The 24,264-nt window shown below is 36.7% G+C and overlaps 2 protein-coding genes and 1 long non-coding RNA gene across 5 annotated transcripts in view; all 3 read right to left on the minus strand.

Moving 5' to 3' along the window:
* LOC143343963 (calcium uptake protein 3, mitochondrial-like) overlaps positions 1 to 717 on the minus strand; it is a 34,502-nt gene extending 33,785 nt beyond the window's left edge. For 2 of the 3 annotated variants that reach the window (XM_076769461.1, XM_076769451.1), the window contains exon 1: positions 493 to 716. In XM_076769461.1, coding sequence (XP_076625576.1) covers positions 493 to 696 — 204 coding nt within the window. In that variant the 5' untranslated portion in view covers positions 697 to 716. Of the gene's footprint in view, positions 1 to 492 lie in introns of all 3 variants that reach the window. The other variant, XM_076769442.1, reaches the window with a different exon arrangement.
* Positions 718 to 4,087: 3,370 nt separating this feature from the next.
* Positions 4,088 to 5,162, minus strand: LOC143343833 (uncharacterized). Its single transcript, XR_013080015.1, has 2 exons — positions 4,870 to 5,162; positions 4,088 to 4,545 (listed from the first exon to the last, which is right to left on the minus strand). It is a non-coding gene; the product is annotated as an uncharacterized LOC143343833 (long non-coding RNA).
* Positions 5,163 to 21,625: 16,463 nt separating this feature from the next.
* LOC143343903 (uncharacterized) overlaps positions 21,626 to 24,264 on the minus strand; it is a 223,287-nt gene continuing 220,648 nt past the window's right edge. The window contains exon 3 of the mRNA XM_076769275.1: positions 21,626 to 23,512. Within this exon, the coding sequence (XP_076625390.1) occupies positions 22,109 to 23,512 (1,404 nt within the window). The 3' untranslated portion in view covers positions 21,626 to 22,108. The remainder of the gene's footprint in view (positions 23,513 to 24,264) is intronic.

Consider the following 24,264-nt stretch of genomic DNA (forward strand, 5'->3'; position numbering starts at 1 on the left):
GGTATGAAGTTCACTTCTGACGCAATGGGTTTGTTAATAATAAAAATTGCAGTATTCAGGCTGAGAATTATTTACAAATGACCTTGAAACAACCATTACATCCTTATTCGTATAATTCCCATTTCGTTCAAACTATGTATCATTTGACCTTGTTTACATCGAACTTCCTGAAAAACTAGAATCCTAACCTATAACCTACAACCATGTCTTACGAATGTCCCATTGTATGTTTCCTCTGATAAAAAGACATATTCGTAGCATGGTTATCTAATCAAGAAGAATTCAGATTGATTAAAAGCAATTAGAAAACAGTAATAAATTTACAATATGGTGATGTACAAAAACACATTGATTAAACATAACCTTTATTTGAAATCAAGACAGTGTTGCTGTTTAAACTGACATATGACGATCTGTCTTTAACAGACAAGTAGGCGTGTATTAATTATACGACAGATGCAGCGAGACAGGGAAATGCAAATCTGTATTTACCTTTCGAGATTTTAAGGCGTGCACCACGTTTGGTCTTGAATATCCGACAAGAAGTGCTATAGAAGCCGCGGCGATGTATCCGACACTGGTTCGCCATTTTTTCACATCACTGTCACCGCGCCACGAGCTGTAAAAACGGGTGACACCGCGAAATTGCCGGGAGAACGAAGATACTCGCCGTGAAAACCTTGCTACGGTCGCCATGTTTAACACACACGCTATTGTCGCTGCGCATGCGTCGCGATACTGCCGGCAAATTCCTTCTACGCGATACGTTCTATCATGCTCGATAAATTAAATGATACGCTGTTCGTAGTAATTAGAATATCGTTTGCTCGAGAAAGATTATCACATGGTAATGTTCAGTGTTTTAAAAAGTACTCTACTATACATTTTAACAGATCGTAAAATCATGCAAGTCAGTTAATGGCGGTACTAGTTATCTTGTGGAGGAATTGATTCCTTTTTTAGAGGATACATATAATTGCAATATTACACTTTCAGATTATTTGTTTTTAACAGAATCAGGTTACTGCTCATATTTTACACCGGGTTTTCTCAAATTAAATCTTATTCAATAGTGACGATATTAATGATTTAATTACAAGTAATTTTTCAAATGTATACTCTTTAAGTATTTTTTGATGTGGATGCATGTATGTTACTATATCGAACCATATATTACTATATTATCATCATATGTTACTATATTGTTCCTTAAAGTATAAATACGGTTTTCTACTAGACCACCTTGTATCAGTAATTCGAGTTTCTTCGGAAATTAATTGAATAAAAGACAGTAATCGCTTAATATTGAGTTTGAGGATTATGAATATTGTCATAATCGACTTTAATCGCTCATAAATATTAAACCACCCACGTAATAAGCGGCATCGTGCAGAGTCTCTAAAGCGTCTGAAGTTGTTGTTAATGGGCAGCTAGGTGGACGATAGCCAGAGAGTAAAACAATAAACATATCATTAATATTAATATAAGTACGAGTAATATGTAAAGACATCTATCTTGTGCATAGCTATTAAGTAGAGCATTACAGATATTAATAAAGTATCGCATGAATAATTACGTTGCCTTGCTATCGATTTCACCATATGTGCGAGGCTTGTTCAATTAATTGATCGTAGCATGTTTTTTGGTGGATATATTTCGTGCTTCTTCAATTATTTAAATCCAATATAATATTTAACTCGTAACCGGTACAGCAGTCGTTTTGTCAAGTAGATGATACAATCATCATATCATCAAATTATCCATTTTTTCATATAATTCCGATTTTGAAAAAATTATTAAGTCGATGCAATATAAAAAATCTTCTTAATATTTCTATTTATTTAAAAATACATACTCGTCTTTTTATACTTTATTCGAATTCCAATACAAAATTCTGCAATTTTGTATTTTTTTACTGCGTATACGGATATAGTCACTCGCAGTGAAAACCGTAAAGTCTAGAAAAAACACTTTTGAAATAGCAGATAATAAATTATTCGATAGCACGGCGAAATAGACAGACATGTGTACGACTATGGGCCTTCCTGTGTACTATTCAGACGGTTGTAGAGAAACTGAGTTTACAAGTTTGAGATTTGTTAGGATCATTAACATCGCGTGCCCCTTCGTGAGTTTATGACATTGTTGAATCAATCGTTGTGGTTACGAAGAAGTAAGACGATAGAAGTGCACGTGGTGTGCAGAAACATGCAAGTCTTGCTGCAATAAAATAACTTTTAGGTCCTTGACTCCACGGTAAATCAAGATTTTAAAATAGTTGTCGTTTACTGGTTCTTTATAGACCATACCAAATTGACAGGTTAAATAAAAAACGTAGATAATGGGTATACGACTTCAGAGTGACAGTAGAGGTTCTTAACTTTTATTTGTCATGGATACGTTTTCAGAATAGCATTCTTTAAAATCAATTGAAAGTCTTTTGTAGGTACACCAGAATCTTCCAAGACTTTTTGAGTTAATCTCCAATTATACCAAATGTTCAATTCTAAGATCAACGACTTCATCCATGGCTAAATCAGCCTAGTTGTTTATCTAAGATCCCAAGAAATCTATCTACGACTTCCTTGAACCCCAGATTAAGAACTATCAATAATTTCAACACATACGTTTTGTCGATAATCAAACTTTAAAGTTTCTGTTTGTCGTTTTGAAATTTTCGCCTCGAGTCGTGAATGCATAGTTGCACGGATTGGAAATAAGCATGCTCGTATGCCCGTGCAACCGTGGCGCGTTGAATCGCGGAGGATAGTTCAATGATCGTCTCTATCAGAAATAGTAAGGCGCATAGAGGGAAACAGTCGTCGCGGTGCGGCTTGAAATTTATACGACGAAAATAGGATTGCGCATAAAGCAAAGGCATGGTTCGAAGGGCGTTATGTAACGAAACGGTGCCATCTTCACCCACGATATACTGTGACGCAACGCTGAAAGAGTTCCGTTCAAGCGGTGCAAGTGCTAAAATTATGCGGGCTAATGTACGCACTGGGGTAACACTCTTGCTACCGGTTACCCCAGTAACTACGGTTTGACGTTTATTAACCGGGACTACCTGCTTTCTTCTTCGTGGTTGTATTATTTATAAATGCACCCTGCTGCTTGAACAACCGGCCGGCGCAATCCTGCACAGATAAATCTTTCCTTACTATTTCCAACTGAAAATACACGGTGCGACTCGTAATTATTCTGCCGATAGTGAATTCTAACTTCGGTACGACTGGCTTCGGCTAAACCTCATCGATTGAGTTAGCAACTTCGTACGCGAACGATGAAGTTCGTTTATTGTTGCTCTCGCGTCACGGATACACACAATGGAACGAAACTAGCTCGTAAATCTATTTCAAGATCGTTTATTCCTCTATGTTGATTTGTATTTTCTTGCATTTCGAATTATTGTAATACGTCATAAGTTACAAGATTTAAATCTAAACTTCTTTAGAATTGTTTGAAAAAGAATCCATTGTTGGCTACTTTTCCGCTTGAGTTGTTGATCATAATTATTTGTTGTTCAACAAATATACATTTTTATCAAATCCTGTTTGCTTAGTGTTTATATTTTCTTTATTACATGTTGTTCAAAATGCAAACAGAATAGTTTCTTCGTCTGATTTCATCGCTAAACGAGGCATACAATATTTTAACGTTTTACGAAACGAATGAAACAATCATTTAGTCAAATTATTAGAAATATTACATACATACTTAACTCATATTTCTTTTGGGGTGTAATATGGATAGAATTATATTATCATTTGTCAGAGTATTAACAAACATATATTTCAATAAAGTTTATAGACAAGATATATAAGAAACTATGTTAACTTTGTATTTTTTTTATTGATAGTGTATGATGTAGTATTGTGTGTTTTAAAATTTGTTAACTATACTGTTGCATACTATATGTTACATACTATACTGTTTGCAACAACTGTTGCATTGTATAATGTTACATACTATACTGTTTGCAACAAATGTACAAAAAGGTACATTCGATAATACTTTAAGTAGAATTTTAATAAATTTTTCTTCGCTTTTAACATTCCTTGGCTTTACTCTAACAAGTTCTTGATAAAATATAGCTCCCATATTTAGACCTTATTTCATAAAAAGACGTAGAACATGATTCTGAAAGAGCAACGTATGCGCCAGGTACATATAGCGAATTTATAAACGATTTTAATTTTCCACTTCTACCGCGATAGTTATTTTATTTCATCGACATAATAATAATAATGTAGTCTCTTAACACGCCTCGCGTAAAACGGTGGTAATTAATGTCTGTACTTAATATTAGTTACATGAGTGTTATTTATACGCAAACGGTGATGGAGTAATATATCACGCGTAGTTGGGAAGAATTTATAACAATCTTATAATAGCCATAGCCTCGGTCATCTGAGTGAAATTGCAAATTCAAATCACGCATTTGTAATTTGCAGCGATTTATTGATAAATTGTTCACTGGCGAGAATCAGATATATCTTACCCCTATTTATAAGTAATTTTTCAAGGTAAATTAACTCCATTCTGAAAAAAATATAAAAAATAAGATTTTTCAAATAATTTAAAACCATTTACTGAACACGTTTTGAACAAAAAACAGTTTACTATTTAAGATGATTAAAGATAATTTGTCCAAAAAGTTTATAAGAATGAATTAATATTGAACGAAATATTGCATTTTAAATAACGTATTAAACACAGGTATCATCCATGTAACGTGATAGTTTGATTCTTCAAAAATACTTTAATTTAACATTACAACGTAAAGAGATCCTGGCGTACAACGTATCAAGATTCCCTACTGTTTAATAACCGTTTAAAATGCAAATTGTGTCTTTTCATATTTACCGTGGACACGACGAGTTTACTCGTCATAATACATTCGGTAAGCGCAGCTCCCCCGGTTATAAGGTTGAATAATCATCGCACGAGCTGTCCAGCAGTCACGCGCTCGATAAATTAAAATATGCATCGTGCCGCGTAAAAAGTTTGTAAACTGTCGATTACTAATTGGAAGCATCCGTTTATCTCACTCACGCAACCCGATATCCTGAAAGAATAAAACACCTTTGGATTCTTCGAGTTGTTGGTTGCGCTCGTGCATTCTTCGTAGCTCGTAGAAGATAAAAAAGAGACGGACTTGTCGCACGTACGACTCCCGGCTGGAAACCGAGAGGGAAAAAAGAAACTTGTCATTACCTCCGCGGGCCGCTTGGGAGCGTGATGAACATTCTTTAGAGGGCTCGACGTCAATCGGGGAAGCCCCACCACGGACTGCGCCAAGCGGTTGCGCAGAACAATCGTCTCGTTAATCCACGTTTACGTAGGAACGTAATTATTCTCTCGACACTTTGTTGAGACAGGCCATTCTTGCGGGAAACCCGGCGTCGTTAAGACTGGCCGGGCTGCTTATCCGTCGCCCGGTTTGGCCGAGAAAAATTCATTTGAGTCCGTACCGCAGCTGCTGGTAACCGAGTCCTGTCTCCGCGCATCCGAGGCGGCTCGAAGAAAGATCGTCTACGAATTATGGGTTGCACCCGCGGCACCGGTGCTTCCTCGAGCCGGCAGCTACCAGTCGGGCATCCGCCAAGGCTATCGACTCTCTCATCTACGCTTATTTGAATAATTGAAGCCGATCTGGCTAGCGGACGATCGCGAAGCCGAGCGTGCGATCGCGTCAACCGGCGGCTTCTATCCTTCTGCATCTTCGGTGCGACGATCGCGGAGGAAGGTGCACGTCCAAGGAGGAGGAGGATCACCTTAATGACCGTCACGATGACACCAATAATCCTGATAACGCCACTCTCGATACCGTGTCGATGCATTTTAGAAAATACGATAAAACGATATTGACAGTAATGACACCGTGTGGTCATTTAGTGCGCTTGTTAATGACGTGATTGGATTGCAAAGCCACGGGGTGATCCGCCTCACGCACGGACGCAAATTAGCCGCGAGAACCGAGCACAAACGATTATCCCTCGGGAGTCGGGATGACTCGATTTCGTCGACGATCAGGAGCACGCTTGCTGGTTCGGCCCCGACGATCGATAACTTTTCAAGCAACGAATTTTCTCGCCAGATATAATGGCTGCACTGCTGTATTTTCTCCTCTCTCGATTTAATAGGTACAGTCAGGGACAACATTTTTCTTTACACTTTTATTCATCATTAGATATTGGAAATAGGTGGTGGGATAAAAATAAAACATACAGTTCAAATATTTTTTAAACTAAACTTTGTCTTTATTTGAAACACTTGGAAGGGCACGTCTGTTCAATTCGGAAGAAACTGTCAGAATGACACAGTTCACAGACCCAATCGGTTGTATTAATTGTCTAAATAAGCCAAAGAAGGGACACGGCTGCACCCTCCTGACTTGTGTCTCGAAAAATGAAACGCAACACGCACGTTGATGGTTTTTGTACATGAAAGAAAACTTTCACTTTTTGAAGGAGACAAACCAATATTAGATGTGTACAAAAGAAGATATATACTTTTTGCGAGTACTAACAAGCCTGGGTAAAATAATACCCTTGCAATTTACTGCATATAAACTTGAACAATAGTTCAAAATGTTATGACAAGAAAAAGTTATCATCGAAGAAAGAATACTTTACCACCCAAGAGAAATGATAGAAACTAAACTCTGATAAAGAAACGTTTAAGTTATCCACATAATTGTACGTTAAAAATATTTCTTCGTATCTCAACTAGCAGTTGCTCTCTTTAAACAAAATTTTAGTAAATTTTAGCAGAACAACGCATATAACAATCAGAATGCTGCTAAATCAGTCAGATTCAATCGTTGTTAATATTGTTACACAAAAAGTAATTGGGGATTCACCGGATTTCCAGTGATACCAACAGTGTACGATTTTTACTGACGGTTAAGTTTCACACAATCTCAAATTTTATTTAATTTACTGAGTACTACTAAAGGTTTTTTTATATTGTTTTTATGTATCAAATAAAGAAACATTACACTATATGCCTCTATACGAGTTTCGATAATTTAGTACAATTTTCATATTTTATTGAAAAAATGTCGGCTGAACCGCTAGGTGTACGTCTTTAAGTGACAGTCACTGTATTTCGTACGGGTAATGTGCGATTCTGACTCGTTGTAAACCCGTTAAAAATCGCGGATTCCAACGACATTTGTTGCCTCTAATTAGCGATGTTAACAGAACTCGGTAGCAGTGTAACGAAATTGGCATTGCCATGAAAGGATCGGACGCTAATCATAATTATGTTTTATATCTTCATCGTAACGCTACGAACAACATTGATGCATTTAGGGCCGACGGATGTGAAGTTGGTCGCGCCGGTGCATCAACGATTTTAGCTTCTTATCCCCGTGGTTTTTCGTATCTTTAAGCTGCGCGTTGCTTTTTGCGTCACTCGGTCATTACCAGCGTCTATTTGTACGTTTTCGTTTATAGTTTACCCCGATCGAGCGCTTGTCCGCGTCTTTGTCCTCTTGTTTCTCTCTCCTTTCCTCTCAATTGACTTTTTTCTCGTTTAACGATACGTTCATGAATTTGCTCCTCACGTTAGCTCTGTCACGAGGCTCGCTCTTTAATATTTGACCATCGTAAATCAACGGTTTAATAGGTTTCTAATTGCCTTTGCGCCTCGGTCGGTCTATTTGCGGTTACTCGAACGTGAAAAGGGAGTAATTGGTGTCACCGATATGATTATTGACCGAATTTTATAAAAAGAATGTCACATTTAATCCTCACAGATTTTAATGATATTTTACAAGTTTGTAAATTCACGTGTTAGTTATGAACAAAATAAATGTTTGAAAAAATCACTTATTTAGGTTTATTCCAGTAAATAGACGAGTAATATTTTATCCCATGCTCAAATTCCATGGTGTGTGGAATTTTTGTTTGTTTTTCTTTTATTAATCGTGTTATATTGTATTATTTTTTAACACCCGATTTAATACTTTTAACAGTTCTTATTATTTTTAAAAATTACTAACAGTTCCAAATTTGTGTGGAGATGTAAAATAAAATTGATTTACTTACACCTCAATCTATATAAATTTTTGTACTTTCAAAATTATTAAATCTTTCTAATCAGGTATTAGAAAATAGTACAATATAGTACGATTAATAAAAGAAACATTAAAACTAATATGTAATAACGAAATAATGAAATTGGTATTTATAGATCGAGTACAGTTGTTTGAGGGTTAAGCGCCCAATAAAATTTCATGTTTGGGGTTGTTTCAATTCCCGCAACCACGACACTTGGGGTTTATTGGCATTTTAAATGCGCCACGCATAATTCAATTATATGAAAGAGGTCTGTTGCCCTCCGCAGAAAAGTGGTTTGGCCATGAATATATAGATTGGGTGCTTGGAGAGAATAACGATCCGCAACATCGAAGTATGTACTGTTGCACACTTTACAGTAGAGATATCCATTTGGCCGCAACTGGAAACAACAAAAAGTTTCGAGGAAAACGTGCGTTTACAATAAAACAATTAATATGTCAAACTTACCAGGTATCGTGATCTATTTCGATCTCTCAAGCTAAAAATCTCGTGGAAAGTATGTCCGAACGATGCCAAGCTATAATCAATAATAGTTGGGATTGGACGTTTTTAAATAATCATTTTCTGTTTCTTTGGAAATTCTTAATATTACAATTAATTGAAAATTTTAAGTTTCGTTCAATCCCTGCTTTTTACTATTACTAAATTAATCATCGAAGCTTAACAACTGTAGAAATATCATATACAGGGTGTTCGGTCACCCCTGGAGAAAATTTTAATGGGAGATTCCAGAGGCCAAAATAAGACGACAATCAAGAATATCAATTTCTTGACTGAGGCTTCATTAAAAAGTTATTAAAAAATTAAATTAAAAAATTTCAAATCATTCTGAAAAAATTATTTTTGATTGCAGGGGTCAATTACAATCATTTTTGGTGAATACACATACCCTTGAAATCCTACCCACTTTCTAGAAAAAAATTTAGTACGGGCGGAACTTTAAACGTTAATAACTTTTAAACGGAGTCTCCATTAACAAATTAGTATTCTTTATTTTCGTCTTATTTTGGTCTCTGGAGTCTCCCATTAAAATTTTTCCCAGGGGTGGCCGAACACTCTATATATTTTTAAATCTGTTACCTGTCACAGGTGCTATCCAACAAAAGATTGCGTCAAAATATGCAGAATACAGTTTTCTATTTTTATCAAAAGTTATCGAAAGATATCTTTTAAAATTTTAACTTGAAATTAATTTTTTAATTATATAAAATTTATTTTCATAGTCGTTTGCAACGAAAAGCTTTAATCGCTATAGGTATGCATGAAACAGGAGTAGAAATAGTGTGAAAAAGAAATCCGTATTTCAAAAAATTGTATTTAAGAATCGTTGAAATTTTTAAAGGACCGAAACAAATTAAATGCTCTGCTACTGGAGTAAATTTAATTATTCTTGTGTTTGCAAAGTATTATTACCGTTATTATTATTATTACAATCAGATGTCTTTATTGCACACAGTTAAAGGTAGAAGATACAAATATAGTGTACAGTAATTTCAAGGAAATTTTAGACAGGTGTGTGATGAGAGCTCTGCAGCTAAAAAATGCTTTTATTGAAACGTACGATATAGCGAATTAATGAAAATAAAATTCTATCCATCTCTGGACTCGTTACAAGAATTGTTTTTTTATTTCTAGTCCCGACGAACCGTTGTCTCATTCGCCAAAAACACGCATACTTTATTACAAATTATGGCGGCTCCGGGACTCGCCAAAAATATCGACGTTCGCGTTTAACATTCTTGCTTGCGTCAGGACGCTCGATCTTCGAACTGCAGCGGGACAACGGAATGGAAAGTCGATGGATATTGATGATTTTTGGCATTCTATCAATTGCAAATGATTTCGGTACTCGAGGAGAGATTTCCTGACGTTTATAGGTTGTTGCTGTGCGATTTGTTGCACGAATAATGGTAATTTTTGCACTTGAGGACATTTTGTTTGTCCTATACAGGGTGTTTGGCCACCCCTGGGAAAAATTTTAATGGGAGATTTTAGAGGCAAAAAATAAGACGAAAATCAAGAATACCAATTTGTTAATGGAGGCTTCGTTAAAAAGTTATTAACGTTTAAAGTATCGCCCATAGTGAATTTTTTCTCGAAAATATGCAGGATTTCGGGGGTATGTTTATTGACCAAAAATGATTGTAATTGACCCCTGCAATCAAAACTAATTTTTTCAGAATGATTTGAAACTTGTCAATTTCGCCGAAAAAGGCACCTACCCTCTGTCAATTTTTGTTAAAAATTCGTTTTTGATTTTTAATAATTTTGTTTGACGCCCTATAGAAAAGTTGTCTAATACTTTTTTGTAGGTGCCCATGAGTTCTACTTCCCTCCAAAATTTCATTGAAATATATTCACTATTATAGGAGTTATGGCTGTTTGAAAATTAGACCATTTCTATTGGGTTTTTCTCACTTTACGGGGCCAGGGAACAACTTTTTCAATATTATTAGAATTTCCTCATATGCTTCACTAAAGTACGCGTTATTTGCTTTTTTAAACATTAAAATCCTCCGATCCGTTCAGAAGTTATGACGTTTTTGGTAAGGAATTTTTTTCTCGAAAATGGTTAGGATTTCGAGGGTATGTCTATTGACCAAAAATGATTACAATTGTCTCCTGCAACCAAAAATAATTTTTCCAGAGTGATTTAAAATTTTTTAATAATTTTTTTAACGAAGCCTCAGTCAAGAAATTGATATTCTTGATTTTCGTCTTATTTTGGCCTCTAGAATCTTGCACTAAATTTTTTCCCAGGGGTGGCCGAATACACCCTGTATGTTCTCTTTCAGAACTGGCGTACGAAAGGAAAGTTGAAAGTAAAAAGTGAAACGAAGTCGAACGAAATGGGAACAGCGGGACGGAAGTTTCCGAGTAGTTTCAAAAGAACGAATTGGATCAAATTTGTAACAGAAAATTATGTTCCGCTTGCGGGGTTAATTGAAGCGTATCAAGACCACAAATTAACTGTTCCCGCGTACGCGGAAGTGGGATCACGGAAGTCTTTTGTCCCCTTTACGTTCCCGTGGTTCAAAGCGGAGTTAAACTGTACACATTCAAATAATAGATAGCAAGTAATAAACATAGAGCCAATTATTCTCAACGTTCGTACCAGGAGCTTCTGTTCGTTCGATGCGAAATATAATTTCATTTTATTATTTGTAATTCTAATTTTAACCGATTAAAATTTTGTTTACTTTTCATTCGTTGCTCGACTCGTTTATCCGGGTAAGAAATTCTCCCGTGTACGTTTTAGGGTAACCGAAATGTAAGCTATCAGCTGGAAATGGGAATTTAAGTGGCTTTGTTCGTCGCGAGCAAAGCGGTCCAATTTCAGTTCCGGCGGAAGTAATGGCAGAGTTTGCCAGCGACTATTATTCGGTTGCATAACCACGGTGTAACGCTTGGGAAAAATGCCTCGTCGCTGATAAACGTGGAATACCTATTTTCAGACTAATTTTCATTCCCCACTACGTACCTAAATACGTTACAAAAATCTTACTCTTAATTCTCCGAGTCTGTTTCGACAGAAACAGAACGGAAGAAAAGTATCATTTTACGAGAATTTGTATTTGTATTTTATGCGTTTTTACTATATTTTTTTTTTATTTCTTTTCAAGAACGACTACTTATTACAAATATTTCTCCTTGGTCTTTTGACTGTATTTTAATCCTGAACTTTACATTTTTATAGTTGTATTCTCTATTATTTTGTACAATAGACTGCATATTTTTCAGTAAACGGAAGAAAAGCATGGTAGAATTTTGTTATAATCATTCGATCATTCTTCTTTTTGAATTTTTAAAAATTTTAAAATATCGTTTTGAAATTTAAACAATCTTCTGTCGGTGTTTTGTGATTTGTGTAGTGAAAAATGTAATTTTGTTGAAAGAATTTGATTTGGGCGTACTTTAAAATTTTCTTAATTTCTTTCGTCTCTTTTGGAACAGATTTTATATAGTTGTTATATTAAAACATTTTTAAATTACGCAAATCTTTTTCTCAGTGTCTCGATTTTGTTTTAATCGAAACAGAAAAAAAGAAACTTACAATTTTATTCCTATATGAATTTAAGGATTAACGTATGTATTTCCAAATTTTGTTTATCTTTTCTGATCTGTACGTTGCTACATCATTCACTTCTGCAATTCTATTTAACCGTGATAAGACAAACGAAAGAAACAATTTTATTAAATTTGATTCGAGTTAACGTAATTACAGACGCATTTAACACTAAATCTACCGCGATCGGTCAAATGATCGTTTTTAAAATTTCGTTTAGAATTTCTAACACACAATATTATTTTAGCGCCATTTAACTTCACGACTTTTCTGATAGTACACGTACAATGAATTTTAGAATATTCACTTCTATTCTTATTGTTTATTTTCTGAGAAAAATAGAAAGAAAACAAATAGAAAAAAAGAAAAGAGTGAATCTACAATTTCCACTGTCTTAAAACAGTCTAACTACGTGTATTAAAAATAGTTAAACTTTAGACCCGTGCAGTTGCGAAACTATTCATGTTTTCTGCATAACTGAGCCATCGTTGGAAGCAGTAAACCTTCCTCTTTAAAATGGTTTTTGGTTTTTGTCGATCCGACTTTTCGTTTTCGAAATATCGTAATTTATGTAAAAGGTAATTTTTTAAATTCCGTTGTCTCTCGCTTCCTGTCTCAGAAAGGCCTGTTAATGCGTAATAAAAATCATGAAACTTTAGATGCGTGCAGTTCCGAAACTATTAGTGGTTTATTAATTATCAAGGCATTGTTAGAAGCGGCAAAGTCTCCCCTTTAATATGGTTTTTGGTTTTTGTCGATCCGACTTTCCGTTTTCCAGATATCGTAATTTATGTAAAAGGTAATTTTTAAAATTCCGCTCTCGGCCTTAGAAAAGGCTATTAACGCGCATTAAAAATACTAGAAACTTTAGACGCGTGCAGTTCCGAAACTACTAGTGCTTTATTAATAATTGAACCACTGTTAGAAGCGGCAAAGCCTCCCCTTTAAAATGGCTTTTGGTTTTTCTCGATCCGACTTTTCGTTTCGGAGGTATCATCGTGTAAAGACAATCGTAATTTTTAAAATTCCGCTACGTCTGACTCTCCGCCTTGTGAAATCCTATTAACGCGTATTAAAAATACTAAAAACTTTAGATGCCTGCAGTTCCGAAACTATTACTGTTTTATTAATTGTTGATGTATTGTTAGAAGCGGCAAAGCCTCCCTTTTAAAATGGCTTTTGGTTTTTGTCGATCCGACTTTCCGTTTTGGAGATATCGTAATTTATGTAAAAGGTAATTTTTGTAATTCGACTATCACTGTCTTCGTCTAGCGGAGTCGGACCTCCTTGTCGCACGTGCTTGGTACTGACCTACCCCGCGTACGTGACTCTCGTGACCTAGTTTCGGGCGTAGTATTTCCAAGAATTTACTACGCACTGTGTACTATCTACGCGCGCGCGAGATCAATGAACTCGCGAGCGCACAACAAAACGTAAACAAACCCTATCTCCGAAACTAGCCACCGCATCGACTTGAAATTAAAATCGCTATATCTCCGGAACTAATGAAGCTATCGACTCGTACAAACGCTCATTTTAAAGGGCTTTTCATCCTTTACCTAACGATCATATCACCTACTACAATTTTTGCTAACTTCTATGTTTATTTTGATATTTACTTTGATGCTACATAACCAAAGAAGTTTCAGCAATTTCTACTGATCGTACGACTAGTGTACGATAAAACTGGACCATAAATTGTTTATTTAATTGAAAATGAATTTAAATACAGGATGTTTGCGTAATTACTAGGCAGCACTTTTTCTTAAATAGTTCTTTTCTCTAGAACTAACTACGGTATTGACTTGGAACAAAATTCGTTTTCAAGGGTGTTTTATCTTCTTTCCGATGAATATTACAAAATTTTTTCACATAAAAGAAAAGAACATCTTACGAATAAACATCAAGACACAAGTTTCTATACATATAATGTAAAAATTAGAAGTATGTTGCCTCGTAAAAGAGAAAAAGAAAGATTGATAATTTGACCAGTCATGGTAGGAATGGGTATACATGAAATGCCGGTAGATTTAGTGTTAAATATTAAGAAACAATTACTGTAGTGTTTAATTCCAGCGGTTATTCTGTCGGTTGAGGGTTAATAAAGAAAAACGAACTGTTTTACCACATCATAATCATAATTTAACTGGTCACTTTTCAGCATTATTATTAGTTTTACAATTTAAACATTAAATTACATCAGTGCTTCGAGACATCGTAATTGGTACCGTTAAACGAGCTTCTGTCTTTGTAATCCTGTTTTTCTCGTTGGTCGCGATTTACAAATTTCTTCGATGCTTCGCGCCTTTATCGTTGTCCACGCTTCTCTTTTATTTTATTTTTTTTTCGACTACTGCTTTAACGTACGCCGATTATTTTTGACGAATCCGCACCGCCCGAAGGACAGACACAACATACGAAGAACACATGATCGATGCGCATGATTGACAATTAATGATCGTAGACATATGTACACGGAGTCAACTGTTTACAATAAATAAGTCTTTAATAAATATACTACTAGATTAATAGGTTCGTTCCTACAAAGATTCATAGCGAGGTCAAAGATCATTCGTGGCGGACATTTTCCCTCTTATATCGCGAGAATCTTAATCCGAGATTCAAGAAGACGCGTGATAGAACCTCTTGGGAGACGTTTACGATTGTTCCCCTACTATACTTTACAAATCCGTGGCGTTCTGTGAAAGTATAAAATGCAAACTAGATCAGTGAGCGAGGCTCCAGGCGATGAACATCAATCGCAATACATTTTATCGCTAGTTCTCGATTCATCTATGAAAATACCATATTTTTCTCCTCTTGTTTATCGAAGCTGCGAGGTTTCTACCTAAACATATCTTTAATTACCACTAATCCTTTGTAATCTCAAATGTAAACAATAAATAATTTTCGATCGAGATTTTTAGGCGTTCGAAAATTCGGACCTGGATTTTAACATTAGGAAATCTTGTTATAAAATAATGTAATATTTAAAAATTTTTCCAGTAGTCTCTTTATGTAGTTCATAAAAAAAAAAATTGAACAAATCATATTCAAAATAAACTTTGCCTAGATTTAACACCAGCGTAACGAATATTACAGACTTCTAATATAAATTATCGTTTTCAGAGTCGCCAATCAGGTCCGAAATGGTCGAACGCAAGAATTAAATTTAAAATCTAAACGCAACGCTTGGAAATATTTTTAACGGGCCAGACGATATTCGATTCGACTTACGACAAATGAACACAACGTTCGCGCATAAGTAACTATTATTTTCGTAAAAGTCTATCGATCAATCTTATTTATAGTGTTACAAATTTTTTTTTGACAGTCAAATTACAATTTATCCTTAACGTTAATTTTTACGTGTAAATATCTCTAACAGCGTAATACTCTTCTCAGTAATTTAATACTTCGGATCTTTCCACAAGAACCGTACGAATTTATCAATAGTTTCTCCGTTCGAGATTTTCATTTGCTGGCTCGTGGATCGAAAATACTTGCTGGCTCGTGTAAACAGTCTAAAATCGAGTTCGAGGAATTTTTTTTCTAGGGAAATTCAATTTCGAATTCACCTATGCGCAGCAAGTATTCCACGTATTTCGAATTTAACGTTCGAACTCTTCGTCTCTACCCTAAAAGGAACGTCCTTGCGATTCGTCTTCCGGACATCGCCGCCAAAATTCAGCTAATTAATTTAATTCGAAAAAAAAGAGAAGAACATTTATCCGTATCGCGCGTTTCTTCTATTCTAACCGTCGTTTTTTTTTTTAACCCTTTGCACTCCATTGGCTCGAGTTGCAATTATGGCGATGCGAACCGATTAAAAATAATTACGCGAAATTTAAATCTGGAGCGTTCATGAATTTTCGCGATAGGAAAAAGGGACGTCCACTTTCCAGATATGGCACCGTAGAATTTACAAATAATTATCCCCTCTAATTATCTGTTTCGAGCATCGATTTCTGAATAGTGAAACTCCATTTATTGGGGGCAAACAGTTCCAATAACTGGATTTCTTTGTACAATAGGAGTTCTCTGAATTTACATATCGATTTCTCGTTCGAATGATCCAAGTTCATATTCGGATGAGCAAATTAGATCATATAGGAGAGAAATATAAAATTTCGTTTCTATAAATGGAGCTCCATCGTATAAGTGATGAGGAACTATTTCTTTTAGTAATTTCTGAAATTACATTCACGCAATGTAATACAATTTCTTTTCTATAAATGGAGTTCCACCGTATGAGTGATGAGGAACTATTTCTTTTAGTAATTTCTGAAATTACATTCGTGCAATGTAATACAATTTCTTTTCTATAAATGGAGTTCCACCGTATGACGAGGAGCTATTTCTTTCAGAAATTTCTGTTAACATTCCCGCCATGTAGGATTAAATAAAAGTTGTACGAGTGCAAAAGGCTAATTTCGTCGATCGTCGGTGCTATAATCTACGGAGCCCTCCGTGGCTGTTAGTCGAATTAGTCTCATCAACCCGTGTGCTTCAACCCCTTCGTCTCGTATTGTCTCGTTTCTCGTTGCTCCTCGCTAAAATACTATCGTTGCTTCTCTTACTCGTGTAACGCTCGCCGCGTTAATTAGGACAGGTTTTCGTCGAATAATGTACAAGGTGTTCCCTGTCGCCAGAAGGGACGATCGCGCTGGGTGTCGACGGGAAGGAATCATTTTGAGGACGGTAGAACCGACGAGGATGACGCTGAAACGGGGAAAACTATCACGATAATCTGGCAGTTGTTTATACTAGCGATGAGACCAATTCAACGACCTACTCGTTAACTCTTAACAAGTTCACTGCCATACCAAATCTCTCTAATTGTTTACGACACTGTAACTTTGCTTTTAGTCAGAATTTATTTTTACAATTTCCATAAAACTCAAGAGTTCTACCTACATTTGCTTTTTTAAATATCTGATCTTCTGAATTAAGTTTTTTAGCTTTTTTTTGATACACTCATTGCAAGACCAAACCTCTCAAATTGTCCACAAAACTGTAACTTTGTTTTTAGTTATAGAATTTATTTGTAAAACTTTCATAAAGCTCAAGAGTTCTACGTAATTTTGCTTTTTTAAATATCTAATCTTCTGAATTAATTTTTTTAGCTTTTTCTTTGATACGCTCATTGCAAGACCAAACCTCTCAAATTGTCCACAAAACTGTAACTTTGTTTTTAGTTATACAACCTATTTTTATAGTCTCGTTAAAGCTCCAGAATCTTACTTAGAATTGCTTTTTCTTCAACATATAATTTTAAGAATTAATTTTTTTGCTTTTTTTAATAAGTTGAATGGTAGTTGTTTTGGAAGAAAATTTTGGCAAATTTTGGTCTTGTAAGGTATTAAGGAACATCCCATAAAAATTAAAAGACATATTTAACCTATTAATGACTAAACAGCGATTAATTATTGAAGTGTCCAATGAACTGGAAAAATAAACAATTCCAAATTAAATTTCACATACGTATCGTTCGAATAAAATTTACATTTAAACAAATTTGACATCTTCGAAAATTCGTTATAATTTTCCAGAAAAAGTTGTACAAACTATCCGTGATAAAATTAATAATTAATCGATAGAAACTTGGTATAGCCACCTACTTTTATACTTATCTTGTTGACATTTCTTGTAGCATCGATAAGATTTAGACACCAAGTATCATCGAGACTTCGTGTAGCTAATTTAGTATCATAGTTTGACGTTATTAGAATAACATTGAATATATATTTATCTAGATAATAATTCGAATAAAATTCGCTAGCAACGAACAGAAAGTTTATTTGAACAAACATTAATGCTTGTTTATTTCTACGAATTGTAAACAGATCTCAGACTTGATGTGATCGATTATAGATACAATTGTACGTCTTGATAGGTATGAAATCGTTTAATTCGATGGGTCTTTAGATAATTACGTAAGTCTCGATACATCTTTAATGTGGCAACAGTATTAAAAGTATATATATATATATATATATATATTAAAAATTGCTAACAAAGTAACGATCATAGCTGTCGTTGCAAAGTAAAATTGATTACTTGTGAAGCTTAAACATTTATTGAAAATGATGGACGACCCAACGAGAAATGCATTGAAAACAGTTCACAAATATAATATAATGTTTGATAGCCGCCTGAAAAGATTATTGAGAGTATCGCAGAAATTTCCACGGCCATACTAAAGAATCTTGGCCATAATTCCAAGCTCGATTGTCGAGTACCAGAGCGTGTACCGATCGAAACGGACAAACTGGATCGAGCATGAGGTTGCAATTTTTTGTTCAGCCGTTCGAATAGAGATCCATTTTTGGACCGTCTAATTAACAGTGATGAAAAATGGAACCAGTCAACAATATTCAGCGGAGGTGGACTTGGAAACGAGCAAATGAACCCGGTCAAGCAACTCTAAAAGCTGGCTTGTATCCATCAGAACGCGTTGGTTGTGTGCGTTTGGTGAGATTGCAAGGTGGTCATATTTCACGAATCGTTGCCAACCAATTAAACGATCGATTCGGATAAGCGTTGTCATCGATTGGATCGTCTGAAACGAGCTATAAAACATAAATGTTCAGCTAAAACCGACGACGCCTTGGCTTACTTTGATACGATCTCGAAAGACAGTTAAAGGTGGCATTTTTCTCCAAAATTCGCTTCATTCAGTTATTTTCTATTTGATCTTCGCAAAATGGGTTGAGAAAATTAAGGAAAACTATTGTCAAATGGGATTATAGCCCCTTCTTGCAATTTGAGACCGTTAGACTTTGTGTGGAAATGTTTGAGAGACGTGAACAATGATGGTGGTGATTCTAAGCCACACTGAATATAAAATATCTAAGGAAAATTATCGTTAAATGGGATTATAATCCCTTCTTGCAATTTGAGACCGTTGGACTTTGCGTGGAAATGTTTGAGAGACGTGAACAATGATGGTGGTGATTCTAAGCCACACTGAATATAAAATACCTAAGGAAAATTATCGTTAAATGGGATTATAATCCCTTCTTGCAATTTGAGACCGTTGGACGTTATGTGGAAATGTTTGAGAGACATAAAATAGGCACGAAACGAATGTAAAATTTAAAAAATGATCTGTTATTCTTTCGAGCTCCAAAACATATTAATGGTGAGATAAAATATCGAGTTTAACATATAGATGACATTGTTTTTCACTAAGGAGCTAAAAAGATTCATTCTCAAGATTAAATGTTAAAGAAAATAAATCTAAATATGACTCTTGAATGTTAACGAGACTTTGAAAATAAGTTCTATGACAAATTATGGTTATGCTAGTTTTCAATTGTCTAAAAACAAAGTTTTGTTTTCATGAACAATTCGAGGATTTTGGTCTAGCAGTCGACGTGTTAAGGAAATTGCAAATAGGAAATAATTTAAAATGAACTAAGTACGATTTTTTAATACAATATCAGAAGTTAAAGATACCCAAGATGCAAAAGTTTAAGTTGAAATTAAATATTAAATACAAATTATTATGAAATGCTTTTACACTGTTGCAAAATCCAGGAACGAGTAAAAACTCTCAGTCGACGTAAAATAAAAGAGTGTTGCAAGTTACCCCGTTCGACTAAATAAATAATTTCTCGAACATTAGCAACATGTCTTTAGATTTTATTCAATCGTCGAACGACGTCACCGATGCTATTCTATCGATACGGTTTGAAATTACTCCAGGTCCCATCGCTAGTTTCGCGTAATTAATATTTATTTGCAGGCCTGGTGGTTGCGTGCGTCAGAGGAATTCGTGCTTATACTCGAAACGGAAGTCGTATCGTTCGCGAAAGTAGCTAATCACTACAGATTCATTCATTTCTGCCGCGATACGAAAGAAAACGTTTTGCGTCGACTTGCAGAGGCAGTGCCTGGCCAGCCTCCATTACAAATATACGCGGCGCGAATAGCGTTCGGTTGGCCCGTCGCGTAATTAGCTCATTGACTGCATCGCGAACTCCTTGAAGATTAAACACGAGTTACGTGCTCGTTACAGAGCTCCTCCGTTTGATACAGCCCGTCTCTTCCCATGCATAATTACGTCTTTCGAAGTAACGAGGGCCTGAGAGAGAGAGAGAACCGTCTTGGTCGACACGCTTTTTCGTGACGTACCATCCCAGGGCCAAACAGGCTGTTCCACGTACTAATCCCCTTCCCGTCGACACGGATCACGGTTTTCTTGCGGCAATTATTGGAAAAGTGGCCGGGGAATCGAAAGGAATCAAGATCGATCGTTAATCGAATGCTCCAAGATGTTAGGTTCGCCAGATCACCCTTTATCCGCCATCTTTTCAGTTTATTCTCATCTCTTTCGCCGACTGGTCTACATTTTCTATTTACCAATGTCGGTAATTTTTGTTTCCTCGAGGAGAGCTTGTTACGATGGTAATTTAAGTCTGAAATTTACCAGTCTGGAACTTTGTTTGGAGTCTTGGAATTGTAGTTAAATGTGGAAGACTGTTGCACATCAGAAACATTATGCACTACTCAGTTTAGGGTTTCGTGGCTGTTAAGTCGAAGACTTGCATGTCAGAACCAAAGGCACGATGTTTAAACATTGATAAACGTGTTCAAACCTTTACGTTCCTATGCACAGCTCTGTGGCTAACATAGGATTTCATATTACTTGAATAGCAGAGGAAATTGTAGCTTTGTTAACATATTCTATAAAGAAATAATTAGGCAAAATATAATTATCAAAGATTTTTACATATTAAAAATATAGATATTCGATTGCACTGTTTGCACTGTTGTGTGTAACTCTATTATTTAAAAAATCTTATAGATTATTTCTATTTTCCTCGCACAAAATTAAACGAAAAGACTTTTTCTTCTAATTAATATGCCACATGGACTATTTTGTTTACTTACTATCAGCATATGCATAGAATGCAATCTTGTATTTAAGTAGTTCATTCTACAATAAAACTGTCTGCTTTAATTTTTTTTGTAAATAATCATTGGATCATTTATTTTATAAAACACAGGAGTACTTTTAAAGACGTTTAAAATTGAAACACAATGACCACAAAACTGTAGAGTGCAAAGAGTTACAATTTAGAACATGTGCTTCAATTCCTCGTGCAATTCTTTGAGGTGAATCTTTATAGCATACTTTACCGTATAAAATACCAGGGCTTGACTGCAGCCGCAATATATTTCAGAAATTAATATAACAATTTTAATATTTCATTTTGTACGAGTAGATACAAGATTTGTAAGATATCTGATACGAAAAATACCCTGGTTTGCTAATTGCTATAACCGTTTTTGAGGATTTGAGCGGTACCAGAGTTGGGCAAATAGTATTTATAAAATTTTTAAATTCATTTTAAAACTAGACTTAATCAAACATAATATTTGAAACATTAATTCATTCTAATTTACGGATGTCTTTACAAGTAAAACATAAATGGGCGTTTATAAATGAATCTAATTGGGCAAATTGTATTTATAAAATGTTTAGAATCATTCTAAAACTAGACTTACAATTAGATTCAAACATAATGTTTAAAGTACTGATTCATGGATTCTGATTTACGGATGTGTACAAATGAAACATAAATGGATGTTTTTATAAATGAATCTAAAATTTGTATACCTTCATCGCGAATAAAATCAGCTCAACACTGGTACCAGCGTCTGCAACGTCGATTCAAACGTTTCCAAACCACCTAAAATTATTCAACGTAATACGAGAACCATGGGCAATTAGTCTTAGAAAGTAGAATAAACATCGATCCTAGATTCCCTTCGTTTCCGTAGCATCGGCGTATCGAACACCGAAAGTTCCCCGCGCAATCGTCGTTCATGAATGTGTAGTAATGTCGTAAATCGTAACGTAGCATGAATACTATGTACACGTAAGTTTACAATGATTCCCGGGATAGGGGTCGAGGCGACCGGAAGCGAGTGGAGCCTCTCACATGGCCAGGCCCTCGATCGAGGCCACCGGGGTGGTCGACTGTATAGTTTCCGGCGTATCGAACCTGTCGGTATCGTCTGGATCGTCCTCGAGCGACCTGGACTCGTCCTCCGTCGGCCTGAGCGTCGTCGACGTGCCTTCGATCGAGGTGGCCAAGGTCGAATCTATTGTGGTAGTCGCGTGTTCGTTCGAAAGTGTCGAAGACGGTTCTTCGTCGATGGGTGAGGAAAACTCGGACAACAACCTCGAGGCGTCCTCGAAGGAGGTGCGGGAGGATCGATCGGAAACGGTCTCAGGAACTTTGACGGTCGCTGGTTGAGTGGTTCGGTCGGGGATTATGGTCGTCGTGTCGTACGCGTACGCGACAGAGGCACGGTCTATCGTCTTGGTACGATTTCTCGCGAATGGTTTCCCTACTCGGCGAGGAGCCGCGTTGTTCGCGGCGGCAAACTTGTTCCTCGCGGAGGACGGTTGCTTGGTCCTGCGTTTAGGGGAGGCTCCTCTCCCTGAAGGGCCGGTTGACGCACCAGGAGACCACCAAGAGGAGGATGACGTTGCGTAGATCGGTACGGAGGTTGCCGTGCGCGCCGCATACGTGTTGTCCGTTCTGCCATTGAACCTCTTGCGGCCCAGAGCCTCTGGCTTCCTCCTCGCCGGCGGTCCCTTTTTCTTTTTCTTCTTCCCGTCCGTCAAATTAGGCTTTTTACTCTGACTCATGCTGCCAGCGGCGCTTACTTTGTTTGCATTTGACGCTGGTGGTTTGCTCTTACCGTTGCTCCCGGTGACGTTCCGTCCGTCGGTCGCCTCGTCTACCCGCAGCTTCCGCTTCTTGGACGGGACCGACAGGGCCTCCCTTCGACAGGCCTCGTCGCTCGCCGCGCCCTCGCAGGATCTCTTCGACTCCGGGGAAGTACCGTTCGAGCGCTGACCCTCGCTTCTGGGCCCCTCCAGCTCCACGATCTCCTCGACGATTTGGCACTGCGGTCCGGGCTTCTCACCCGGTTTGCACCGTCGTTTCCTCTTCTTCCTCTTCTTTCGTTTGCGACACCTGAACTTGTCTCTGCCGTCCTTTTCCTGGACAGGAAGAGTGGGACAGAGCGACTGTTGTATCAGGTCCCCTCGATGGCTGTTGTGCCGATGTCGGACGTTGTGATGGGCGCCCAGCATCCGCCTTTGAAGCGACTCCACTCGCTCCAACGGAGCGACCTGAGTCAACACTCTCGCGTAGGCGGACAGTCTGCCCAGGTTGTGACCCTTGGCCTGTACCCTCCTCGGCTGGCCGCGACGATTCAGACCGAGGTACAGGGTCTTCTTCGTCGTCGACCATTTCGCCGAACTGTACGTGTTGTAGTTGTGCTGCTCGAGGGTCTCGTTGAACACGCAGTCGTCTGTGTAGTCGCGCTGCAACAGAAAATTACCTCTGGTCACTTTCTCGGCACTCATCTTGGGGGTTTTCATAAGCGTCAATAGTACAAAATACTTTCTAACGCGATTTTAGGACTCGCGGGTTAAGGAGGGGAAACACTGTGACGGATTGAAAAAATCGACATCTTTTTTATCTCTTTTCAATGTTCGAGGGTTTAAAACTGATCCTCTATAATATTAAAGTAAAATTCGCAACAATGACAAAGTTATTCATTTGAAATTCTATTAATATTTCTGCTGTGGCGAAGGTTTCATACGAATGGGAAGTGTTTTGATCGAAATAACTATGTGAATCAAGAGTATTTAGTATAGAGCGATAAGTGGTGTGAATGAAATGTACTGATACACGACTAAGTGGTCCAACTGGCAACTTATTTAGCTGTAATCCAATTTAACAGTAGCTATTCAGAATTATTATAAATAATGAAGGTCCTCGATATTAAAATTGGACCACAGGCAGACGCATATCTACACAAATAGGATACGTTTCGTCTTTCCGCTGCTGAGCGAAAACACAAAACAGCGACGAATAACGTTCGGTTGAAGGAAAAAGGAGATATAAGTGAAGGAGATGGCGATGATCTTTTCACAGAGGATACGTTTTAGGGTCCTGAAGTGGATGCCCTTTAGAAAGTTTAAAAACTCCAACGTTATTTCATATATAATTTGGTGCTAAACTTTAAACGCGTTTTTCTCAAAACCACATTTTTCCAGCTGGGCGATTCAAT

The sequence above is a fragment of the Colletes latitarsis genome, chromosome 1 (assembly GCF_051014445.1).
Source record: "Colletes latitarsis isolate SP2378_abdomen chromosome 1, iyColLati1, whole genome shotgun sequence".
NCBI lineage: Eukaryota > Metazoa > Arthropoda > Insecta > Hymenoptera > Colletidae > Colletes > Colletes latitarsis.